The following is a 12165-nucleotide window of genomic DNA, read 5'->3' as shown; positions in this document are numbered from 1 at the left end:
GATTTGTGTCTTTAACAAAGGTAAATTCATTTTCTACTTGTAATAATTTTTACATTTGATTTATTTGCTTTAGGGTTGGTAACCGTTCCATTTGTAAAACAAATAAAATATACTGTAAAGGTTATCTGTTTTATGTTTATGTACAGTATTAAAATTAACATTAAACCTCAATAATCTAACAGTAAACACACCCACCGAAATATCTGAATTAAATAAATAACAAATTGATAGAGGTTTCTTGCAGATTTTAAATTACGATAAATATTATTTTGTATTGTACATTCAAAATATTAGCATCGATGGAAACTTATATGATCCGTAAAGAAACTGAAATTGTCATCTTGACTTCAAACATCGTCCTTCTCCAATTCAGAAATTTCACAATGCAGTTTATCATATTTCCAGATATATTTCTCCTTTATTCGTTTAGTTGACCCAAAAAACTTACGATGGCATCTTAAGAAATTCTACTATCGGATAATCGGATAATGATTAATGGACATATAAATAGAATTCAATTAAGACATTTAATATTCAGATACAAATTTTTCGGCCCTGTGGAGGAAAAGTTAAAAATAGCGCAAAGATTTTAGATGTTGGGTAGGTTCATGTTAAATTCTCATAAAAAAACGAAATATTAAACCATAACTTTTTTTTTACAGATGTGAAAACGGGTCATTCATTTTAGGTGTTGCGCCACAATTTCCAAATTCTAAATTCTACGGAATAGACATGGCATTAATGTATCCATCTCCTGATGATTCCAGGATTCCATCAAATGCTTCATTCTCTCATTGATATAGTAAAAGGTTTACCTTTTGATGTAATACATTTGATTTTGTGCACTTAAGATTCTTGGTTCAATATTTGACGAAAGAACATTGGAAAGTTATAAGAAAGGCTTGGAGTAACAGAAGTCGGCGGACGGTTAGGAATTATGGTAATTTGAACTCCCTCTTTTATTATGATGCAACATTCATTATTATTATTATTATTGAAGTATTGAATTTTCATTTTCATTTTTTCATTATTTACAGAAATTATAATTAAGAAAGACTAAATACGGCTAATCATGTAAGTAATTTTTAACTAATTAAATGATATTCATTTAATGATAACCAGATAATTAAATTTTTATTTTATGTTCATTTATTGTAATTCGGCAATACCATAGTTCAACGCACAAAACATAGATTCTATAATATTTCCATGACTTTCACAGTTCCTATCTTCAACGAGTTCATTTCAGTTATACATCATGAGAAAAAAAATCGTGCATTGATTTATTTTTCAATTACATTTAAGAATATAAAAAAAAAATTTATCACAATTTATGGGAATTAATGAAGAGTATATATATAATTTATTAAATTTATTAATAATTTAATTATATAGGTATTTATTATTTTACATATCAGATATATTATGTATAATTAATATAATGTATATAATTGGAAATTTTAATGACCGATCTTTTTATTCGGCGTGTTAATGCAGTAGTTTTTAACATACATGTATAAAAAAAAAAAGGAGTACTTCCTGTTACGTAATTTGTTATTTATCGTCTTTTTTTAAATGTAAATTAAAATTTTTTCCGGAAAAAACATACAAAATAAAAATGTAATTTTTGTTTATTTAAATTTTTATAATTTTTTATTTATACATAATAAATTCTTATCTGATATATAATATATATATTTATATTTATATATAAGCAACACTTAATATTATTATAGTTTTTAAAGAAAAACAAGAAAACTATATCTCGCTTTTCAAATATAATTTGATAGAAAAAAAATATAATTTGTAGAGGTAAGTTTTAATTTACTTTATTGTATCTTTTCAAATTTTTTCGTTTCACTTATTCACTTATTTCACTTTATACAAGTCACAAGCCATGACTGATAATTCTTCAGATACATTATGGGATTTTTATATATATTTAATCAAAGAATTTACGGCTTTAATTATTACCATATCTATTTATGCTACAAGTTGGTATATTCAAGAATATGGTTTAACTAGTTTAATGGACCGTTTATTTTGAAAGAGAAAAAGAACGATATACAGTGTTCAAACCTGAATTATTAAAAATTTTTTCATGAAATGTATTTCATTTTTTTTTTTAAAGAAAAACGTTTACGAAATATTTTTTTTTCTTATATAAATAGAGTTATTACATACAGCTTAAATTCCTAAATAAATTTTTTTAGTTATATTTTGATGATAACCATTGTTTATATATTTTTTACACTAGTACAATTATGTCTGTGTACTTTATTATCATATATATAGCCTCATACGCTCATACACATTTATACACTAAAATTTTCCCAAATCCAATTAATTATAAAGATATCATGAATGTAAAAAACGGTATTATCTTTTTTTTTTAAAAAAAAAAGCTACATATTTAACAAAATAGCATAAAATTACTAAGTCAATATAAATGTAATCACAAACAGAATGAGAAACGAAAAAGAAAAAATAGTTATATCCATAATTAAAAGGGAAAAAGAAAACAACAAGAATAAAAAAGAAAATAAATAAACCAAAAATAAAACTAAAAAAGAAAACTTCTATAATTGAAAAGTTCTATTTATCTATAGGAGTAAAAATCTATATCCCAGTTCACATATTCAACTGCCCTTCAGAATTACCCTGATTAATAGCCACAATTGTCTAGGAAGTGTGCCAACGCTAAGACACCTATTTTAAAGAAAAAATGAATTGATACATGCCCTACAAAATTTACAAAATTTTTTAGTCACTATCACCCCATACCATATGAGGTTTACCACCCTGTTAATTATGCCTAAGCAGGGAACCCCAGGACACCCATGTGGCCATCATAGGATCTATGGTAAATGGACTCATATAGTATTCAATAACAATTACTAAGTAAGTGACATGGCATAGGAGATATGTGTCATTTCCAACGGGAACCTGGCCTTCCCTTCCATATGGATCAGCTTGGGGATCACCTATATGGCATCATTGTAGCTATGTCTTCGTGCACAAAAGCAGCTAGCTACTAGCCTGTAGCAAATGGTACGTACTACGAGCACATAAACCCCTATGTCAATCATAACAGTTCACCATCCGGAAGACTTTCAGTGAACCCTGCAGTGCACACTTACACATACGTCCATCCGGCGAACTATTATAATTTATACTTACTACTTAATGATATGACCTAGCATCGTTTAGTGTTAGCTTGTCCTCTTATCGTAAATAGAGACCAAATTTGGCATCATCTTGATGATCTTAAATGTCTATAAAATTGAAAGAATAAAATGTGTGATAGACAGCAGAAAACATGTAAAAAAGAACCACAAAAGCGTCTAAACTGACAGGAGTAGTTGGAGTGGTTTTTCACTTACAAAATAAGTTTCCAATAGCTAGCGAAACTCGTTACCCATATGTTGTTCAAAGGCAGTCCCACCAGTAAATATAGTTCTTGATGTTGATATATTTTTTTCCGTCTTAAAAAAAAGTTTTTGTTCGATATATGTTGTACCTGACGCGTGACGTGAGGAGATTATTTGCGCGCGAAAAAAAAAGGTATTTATTAGATATTTATTTGAAAAGAAAGTATTTATTTGCGCGCGAAAAAAAAGGTATTAGGAATGAAAGAGATGTATATTAAAAAAAAAGAAATAAATATTATTTTTTTTTGTTGCACAAGCTTTTCATATAAAAAGTATAAAAAGTATAATTGATATCAATATTTGTAATCTATTACTCAACAATATCAAAGATACAATATGTATGATTATTTTGTAGCTTTTAATTACTTAATCATGACGTATTTATTTACCTTAATATACATCTTATTCATATGAACAACCTATTATTATAATAGGAGACAGAAACTAACACAAGCCACTGATTTTATTGAGTATATCATAATCATTATTAAATCGCCGCTGGGTCTGTTAATGTACTAATCATTGCACGATATGATGTAAAATTTCAAGAGAGTTGTTTTTAAATAGCGTATTGAAAAAAACTTTTATTCCTTTTTTTTATTGGAAAAAAATTTGTCAAAAGAGATGTTTTTTCGGTGGTTGATAATAAAAAAATTAAATGATAAAACATAATAAATTAATAATAACAAAAGGCATAAAAAACTATTGGTTGTATAAAACTAATAGGTAATAAATTATTGAACTATCAGATCATCCTCCTAGCTACATAGAATTGACGCATATGGCACTCACAAAAACTTTTACTATTAGAGCTCTTTAAATGAATTAACAGTATCCATTAATAGGTGCCTAGACTACGTATATTGCACTTATTGCACTACCAATAATTCAATAAGACAAAGTTGTCTTTCAACCTTAGTGAGGACCCTTGGTAGAGGATAGAAATCAGTATAGGTTAGGGATGAAGGCCCTCGGTAGAGGATAGATATGTAAATACTAATTTATACATTTAATTGATTTAAATTTGATCCATAAAATTACTTTATACTAATAACATTATTACTTGTATAACATTTTAATTGATTTGAAATTCATTTTTTTTTAGAATCTTGTAATTTCAAATATCTTTATTATTTTCGTATTCTTTGAAGTTTTTAAATAATTCCTAATATAAGATATGTTTAAAAATAAAATGATAATTCAATTAAAAAAAATGAGGAATTGTAATCGCGTATACGCATTATTTATCACATGATAAACAATTGATTGATCCTATAAAATGGTCCGATTAATGTCAATAATAACTGAAAGTCATGTTCACCAGAATTTTAGGAATCCTTCTATGTTAAGAATAAATAAATAAACTTAACTACCACTACTACCATCTTCAAAATTATTATGATGACATTTTAATTTTGGAATGTCCTTGGGATCTTTGGGACATTGTAATATCCACAATAAAACAACGGACAGAATATTTAGACAGAATATTAACCATCGACTATCCCGACTATCCTGACTTTTCACTAGATTTTCATTCCTATGAGTTATAAATTTCTAAACGTAATAAGCGAATATTGTTTTACGATAAAATGTTTGTATTAATGTCAATAAATTTTCTCCATAACAAATAATAAGTAAAGAAATTATTTAAATTTATTTAAATCTACCGAAACTACAGAAGAACTATCTAATATCAGAGGCTTCACAATTATCAAACGATAAAAATTAAAGATCGCTGAACGAACTTTTCAGCCAAATGAAAAAAAATAAAAGAAAATGATGATTATAAATAAATACATTCAAACATTAGATATATTGATAATTATAAATTTTTGCTTAAATTTATAATTTGATTATGGTAAACCATATAAAATAGAATATTGAACAAAGTCAATATGTTATAATGTTATATTGTTATATGGTAGTTAAAAGTTACTTACGTCAGTTACGTGAAAAAATTACTCATGCAAATAATAATTCCTTATAACATGTAACACGTAATCTTGATGTGGGTTTTGTCATGACTCATGAGTATATAATTTTGAAAATAATATAAATATGTCGGTTTTCTTTATCTTTTTTTTCATTATCTTCTTTTTTTTCATTGTTCTTTATCTTCATTTTTTAGGTCTCTCTGTCTGGGTTTTCTCTTTATTCTTAGGCTCCTTTTCTTTACGTCTTTCTTTAGGTATGTGGGTTGTTGTGTGTAGGTTTGTGTGTGAGTTTGTGCGTGTATTTCCTTGCTCTTTCCCCTCTCGTTTTCCCTTTCCCTTCGTTTTCCCCTTTCCCTCTCGTTTTCCCCTTTCCCTCTCGTTTTCCCCTTTCCCTCTCGTTTTTCCCTTTCCCTCTCGTTTTCCCCTTTCCCTCTCGTTTTCCCCTTTCCCTCTCGTTTTCCCCTTTCCCCTCGTTTTCCCCTTTCCCTTCGTTTTCCCCTTTCCCTTCGTTTTCCCCTTTCCCTTCGTTTTCCCCTTTCCCTTCGTTTTCCCCTTTCCCTTCGTTTTCCCCTTTCCCTTCGTTTTCCCCTTTCCCTTCGTTTCCCTTTCCCTTCGTTTTCCCTTTCCCTTCGTTTCCCTTTCCCTTCGTTTTCCCTTTCCCTTCGTTTCCCTTTCCCTCTCGTTTTCCCCTTTCCCTTCGTTTCCCCTCGTTTTCCCTTTCCCTTCGTTCCCCTCGTTTTCCCCTTTCCCTCTCATTCTCCCCTTTCCCCTCGTTCTCCCTTTCCCTCGTTTTCCCCTTTCCCTTCGTTTTCCCCTTTCCCTCTCGCTTTCCCCTTTCCCCCCTGATCAATGTTGCTGCACCTCAACGTGGTGATCAGGTGACAACAAGTTTTTAAAGACTTGGCTAAGTCAGCAACAAATAGTAATTACAAATTGCATCGATTTGTTCACTTTATTAATATCTAATTTTTTAAGACTATTTGATTTTGAATTATTGTGCAAAGTTTTTCATAATAACATTCTTAGGGACTAGCACGTTGAAGAAATTCAAATTTATGATTTTCTATGTTTTAAAAACATATTCCTTTTTTTTCTGTAACGCTATTTTTCGTAATCAATTTTTTTTTGTTTAATGTTGTAATAAATAAAGATCCTGAGTAAATAAACATGACGGACTTTAACGGTTAAGTAATATAATTCATTATTCGTTATTCCAGGACTTTAAAATAATTTTTCTATTTCGTTATCATTCAGTCCAAGGGTTGCAATTGCTTTAAAACTTCGATTTATTCTTACTAAAAAAACTAGAAAAATTAAAATTAAACCACCAATTATCCCTCCAACAATTGAAGCAGTTATCATCTTATTTGCAACTTCTGATGACACCGTTGATGTTATTGTTGATACGTTTGGTGCTGCCGCTGTTGTTGCTCGTCCGGTTACAGTTTACTGTTACTGACGGTGGTGCAGTTCCTGAAGCTGGAGCCCATCTTTTGGTGCACTGTAGCAGTTCCTCCATCTATTGGTGCTGTTCCTGGAACAGTTCCTCCATCTTTTAGTGCGGTAGTTCCTGGAGCTGGAGCAACTCCTTCATTTTTTGGTGCAGTGTTACTGGAGCTCCATCACTTGGAGCAAATTGAGTATTTACTTCGTTTATAAATTGAAATAAAATTGTAAAAATAATAATGATTAAAATAAAAAATTTCTTCATAATTAAAGAAAGTTATTTAAAAAACGATTTAATGGTTATTTGATTAAATTGTATATAAAATTTAAAAAAATTGTGTTCAGTGAAATTAATAAATTTTGAGCAACATTAGGAAATGAATATCGAAGATAATACAATTGCCGTACGTTATTATATAAAATTAGAGTTGTTGTACTTTTAATATACAATATACATACGAAGTATAACTAATATTAGCCTTTTTTGTTTCGTCACTCGTAAGAATCTTTTAAGTTTACAACAATACTGAATAGATTTTAAAATTCGCAATCGGTAATCAATTTGCTGTGTACGTTAAAGATTTTTAAAATTTTTGTTTATTTTTATTGTACTAAAAAATATGAATTCAAAGTCAAGTTATTGTTGTTATTAAATCTGCATTATAAAAACATACTCACACGCAACGATCTTGGTACTTTATCATTGTAGACAACAAGAATGATTTGGAAATAATAGCAAATAAATTCATAGTATATTTTACTGTGCCATACAAACCAATAAAAATTTCCATCGGCCCTAAATTAATTTATTCATAAAGTTTATACTTTAAAATTAACATTTACTTAAATTACATTAACTTGCATTGCAAAACAACTGTAAACACATCCGCCCGAAATACATCAGACCTAAATAAATATATTTACCACCTTCCAACGTTACGGAATAAGAATTAAAAGTAGATTAGATTACAAAAAGTTCACATTTAATTGGTTTAAATTTGATATTGTTACGTTAACCGCAGTGTGATAACAGAAAATAAAAATGATGTGATAGTTTATACGTGGTATGACAATCAATTTTTATTTAAATGTTACGTTAATAATCACAAGAAATATGATTATTGGCTCTGGAATAAATTCCTAAGCAAATTTTTTTCGAAAGTAAAAGTTGATCTTACGAAAGATTCGAAAATCTGTTCAAAAAACTGGATAGAATTAACGGAGACTTAAGGAACTTACAAAAAACCTTTTCCAAACTTTCTTCTAACTTACTTCCTCCCTCCTCAATCTTGAGGATATATATAATGAAAAATTCCAGTGGAAGACTTAACTATGCGTCAACTTGTGCATCGGTTGACCATGGGTCAACTCGTACTAGGTCCCGAGTCGTCCTTCTTACATAATCGATAATCATCCAATTTATCAAATAAACATAAATGATCTAATAATAAATGTCCTAACAATATAATCTATTGTAACACTAGAAAATCTAACAAATAAAACATACAATAAATACATAATAAAATAATATAAACTAACTAATTCTGGTGATTAATAATTACTTAGGGACGAAATGATCAGTTACTGCAATTTCGTAACAATATCATAAATTCTTGTGCAACATCAAGATTAGATTCATTTTTTTAGAAGCTTGCTAAATCATTTCCATTTCATATCTTTTGTCATTTATTTATTTTCATTACTTGTAAAGTTTTATTAAATAATTCCTAATATGCAATAAGTTTAGCGATAAAATAACATTTAATATAAACAGGCAAATAAAATTTCACGTAACTAGCAAACATATAGCAAATACTAGTAATTAAGCTTTACTTATTACACGATTGGTATTGATATTTTCTTAATATGATAAAAACCCTATATTCTATATGCAAATTTCTAAACGAGCAAAATATCCGTCCGCTAAATTTAATTTATTATCACCGATGGACAGTGGACTAAATTTAGAATGTGACAATAAAATATTGTTAATAAAATATTATTTTATCTATTATCATTTTTACTACCACTACTATCATCTTCAACATTATTATCTCTGACCAATGATGTCATTACATTGTTCTTATATTTTGGTTTAATTCTTGCTTAATGTCTCGTAGAACATCTTGTTTCATTTACTCAATAACATTTTCATCGATATATGATAAATTTCCTTGTCTAATATTTTGAGTAAAGCATATTATAATTAAATCGTTAGTATATAAATAAATCTGGACCAGTGTTTGTTTTTCACTGTGCGGCATGTGTGCGCCGCACATGATTAAAATTTTACACCTTTTTTGGCGATGATGTACGCTGTGCCGCACAGAAAAATTTTACCTATGCGAGCAGTGCGCACAGTTGCGAACAGTTGTCGCACAGTGTGCACAGTGCGCGCAGTTATGAACAGTTGCGAACAGTTGCGAACAGTTGCGAACAGTTGCGCACAGTTGCAATGATCATTTTCTATCACATATTTCACGTTCACCTCGCAGGTATAAACACCAAATACTGACAATCATCTCATGAAAAGTGTTTTACAGCATTAAACTAACACTAATTAAAAATAGAAAACTTGCAATTTTCATTCATTTTTTTTTCTTTGTTTCATAACAATGAAAAGATATTTTTCATTTGTTGAAGCACAACCACCCGCAAAGGTAAAAATAAACAATGTGAACCTTCTTGTGAAGCTTCATCAAGTGAAAAGCCAGACTCATCAAAACCATCTGGTAAAACGTTGTAAAAATAGAAGTAATCCTGACCCAAAATGGATGGATAATGGAAATGATGCATATAGGAATGTAGATGGAACATTATTCATGTTTTGTAAGTGGTGTGAATCAAAAAAAAATATATCAATGAACTTGCAAAAGGAACGAATAATTATCTAAAACAACAAAGCAGAAGTTGAAGCAAGACGAAATCAAAATATTATAAGGGTTGAATTTTTAAATCAATGAGATACTAATAAAAATCAAAATTATAACGCAAATGCAGTGCATATATTTCATGGCAAAAAATACTTAGCGTTATCTGTTTATCCTGATTTATATCAATTAATAGATTTCCATAGAAAAAATTCTGATGTTATGAAACTTTATAATAATACTCCCGAAGCCTTACAATTACCATCACTTCTTATAAAAGATTCACCATCAGAATTAAATGATTATGGCTCTCACCTCTCAAATACATCTGCAAAAGAAATTGAAGTAGCTATTGTATATGTAATCGAAAAGCATTATGTGAAGAAATAAGAAATTCGAATAATTGGAGTATCATGATCGATGAACGAATTCTATTACAGATGAAAAACATTTAGCTATTGTATCTCGGCATATCTCTCATAATGTACCAGTTACACGATATTTAGGAATGGTTAATTTGGAATTACATTAAATTTGAAGATTTTATTATTGCTAAGGGGTTAAAATTAGAAAATCTATTACATTTTTGGAGTGATGGGGCTGCCACTTTGATTGGCACAAAAACAGGTGTTGTTAAACGATTTGAAAAAATTAATCCTTTTTATTACATCTGTGCATTGTATTGCACATAGATTACATTTGGCTGGCAAAGATGCAGCCAAACATATCTCATATCTTAACCATTACGAAACTTATATTAAAAGATTATATTACTATTTTTCAGGTTCTTTTCGACGTATGCAAAATTTAAAGATGATATAGGAGACGTTAGAAGAACAGATGTACTGCTATTTTTAGATTAGATCGATTTTTTAAAAAATGTCAAGAATGTCACAATAATCATATTAATAATAATGTTAATATTAGCCCTCAATAGTGTTTTGATCCGGATAAAATCTTAAATATTTTAAATGAGATTATTGCCGAAAAAAGATTGTAAATCTCAGTTCTGAATAGACTATAATTTCGACCAGAATATTTAATATATTATGAATCAAAAAATTGGTAATTCTGATAGTTCCATCCTGAATTAACCGAAACGGATACCGGATAAAAACCGGATAAAACCGCTTCGGATCCAAACACTAGCCCTCAACTAGCTATTCTTAATATAATTAATACAAGATGGCTATCAATGTCGAATGGTGTAAAGAATTTACACCAGATATTGAATTCGGTGATTGATGCATTACGTTACGATGTTGAATTTGATGAAAAAACCACATTTAGCCAAGAATTTACTTGATGAATTAGACTGGGAATTTGTCATCTCTACAAAATATCTTGCAGATTTAATGTTTATATTGACGAAATCGTAAGTTTTGCAGATATAAAAATTCATTTGGATACAACATATGATGCGATAACGGCTCAATTTATTGGATTTGATGGTTCATATGGCACTCATTTACAAAAATATGTGCAAGATTATAATATTTTGTCAGAAAATTACCTTCATTTATTAAAAGTTTTTCTGAAGCAATAATTAATAGCATAAAATCAAGATTCCCTCAATCTGATTTGTATCATTCTTTTCGCATATTCGACCTCAAATTGTCACCTATAAAAGAAAATGAACTAGGAAATTATGGTAATGATGATATCAAAAAACTTTCTGATTATTATGGAGTAGATAAGATGGACGATGAAGGAAATATAGTGGAAAAAATAATTAATGGTGACAATGTAAAGCAAGAATGGAAGGTAGCGAAATATTATATAAACAAATTAAAGGTCGAGATGCAGCAGGAGGATGGGAATATATTTTAATATGTATCCAGACTTTTCAAACGAGTTTCCAAATATTTCTAAATTAATTAAAATTTCGTTAATTGTTCCTTTATCCAATGCGCAAGTTGAAAGAATATTTTCTCAGCACAAACTTACTAAAACCCGGTTAAGAAACAGAATGAATATTGAATCATTAAACAAACATTTAATGATATTACTAAATGGACCCGACAATTTTCGCAGGTTTGATTGGAATAAGGCATACGATTATTGGGCAATGAAAGTATCAAATTAATGAAAAATATAATGAACAATTGTAATTATCAAATTTTTTTATTTGTAATTTTTTCTTTTTTTTTACGCTTTTTTTTGTGATCTCATATAAACTATAACATTTTACAGGAAAAAGATTTTGGATTGATTTTTGGGGTGAAATTTAATTTGATTTCTATAAATATTACCAAATTCATAATTCAAATAAATTTCAAATAAAATGAATTTTAATAAAAAAATTTTAATGCCGCACAGTAATTTTTTTATGATTTGGCGCAAATGTGTTACCACGGAGCTGTGCGTAGTTTTTTCATATGGACAAAATCTGATAAATATAAAATTTCTTTTTTTTTTAATACCAGTGCCGCATACATATGATTGAGCACCAATGTGTCACAGCGGAGTAGCTATGTACAG

At 28.9% G+C, this 12165-nt stretch overlaps 4 protein-coding genes across 4 annotated transcripts; 3 read left to right on the top strand and 1 right to left on the bottom strand.

Annotated features, from left to right (window-relative positions):
* Nucleotides 1–5551: 5551 nt before the first annotated feature.
* OCT59_027834 (uncharacterized protein) lies at nt 5552–6124 on the bottom strand (the record flags this gene model as incomplete). The annotated part of the gene is made up of 1 exon (XM_025309855.2): nt 5552–6124. The coding sequence occupies one exon, from the start codon at nt 6122–6124 to the stop codon at nt 5552–5554; it is 573 nt and encodes a 190-aa protein (XP_025188745.2).
* A 376-nt stretch (nt 6125–6500) lies between these two features.
* Nucleotides 6501–7027, top strand: OCT59_027833 (uncharacterized protein; the record flags this gene model as incomplete). The annotated part of the gene is made up of 3 exons (XM_066137253.1): nt 6501–6505; nt 6623–6801; nt 6876–7027. 3 exons carry the CDS (start codon nt 6501–6503, stop codon nt 7025–7027), a joined length of 336 nt encoding a protein of 111 aa, XP_065993659.1.
* Nucleotides 7028–9429: 2402 nt separating this feature from the next.
* On the top strand, nt 9430–10506 carry OCT59_027832 (uncharacterized protein; the record flags this gene model as incomplete). Its single annotated transcript, XM_066137252.1, has 4 exons — nt 9430–9643; nt 9881–10038; nt 10191–10311; nt 10469–10506. The coding sequence occupies 4 exons, from the start codon at nt 9430–9432 to the stop codon at nt 10504–10506; spliced, it is 531 nt and encodes a 176-aa protein (XP_065993658.1).
* A 363-nt stretch (nt 10507–10869) lies between these two features.
* OCT59_027831 (uncharacterized protein) lies at nt 10870–11896 on the top strand (the record flags this gene model as incomplete). Its single annotated transcript, XM_066137251.1, has 5 exons — nt 10870–10891; nt 10975–11059; nt 11214–11448; nt 11760–11791; nt 11878–11896. 5 exons carry the CDS (start codon nt 10870–10872, stop codon nt 11894–11896), a joined length of 393 nt encoding a protein of 130 aa, XP_065993657.1.
* Between the last annotated feature and the right edge of the window lie 269 nt (nt 11897–12165).

Source organism: Rhizophagus irregularis, chromosome 7 (assembly GCF_026210795.1).
Source record: "Rhizophagus irregularis chromosome 7, complete sequence".
Lineage (NCBI taxonomy): Eukaryota > Fungi > Glomeromycota > Glomeromycetes > Glomerales > Glomeraceae > Rhizophagus > Rhizophagus irregularis.
Note: the sequence above shows the minus strand (reverse complement) of the source record. Positions and strands in the feature narration are given on the sequence as shown.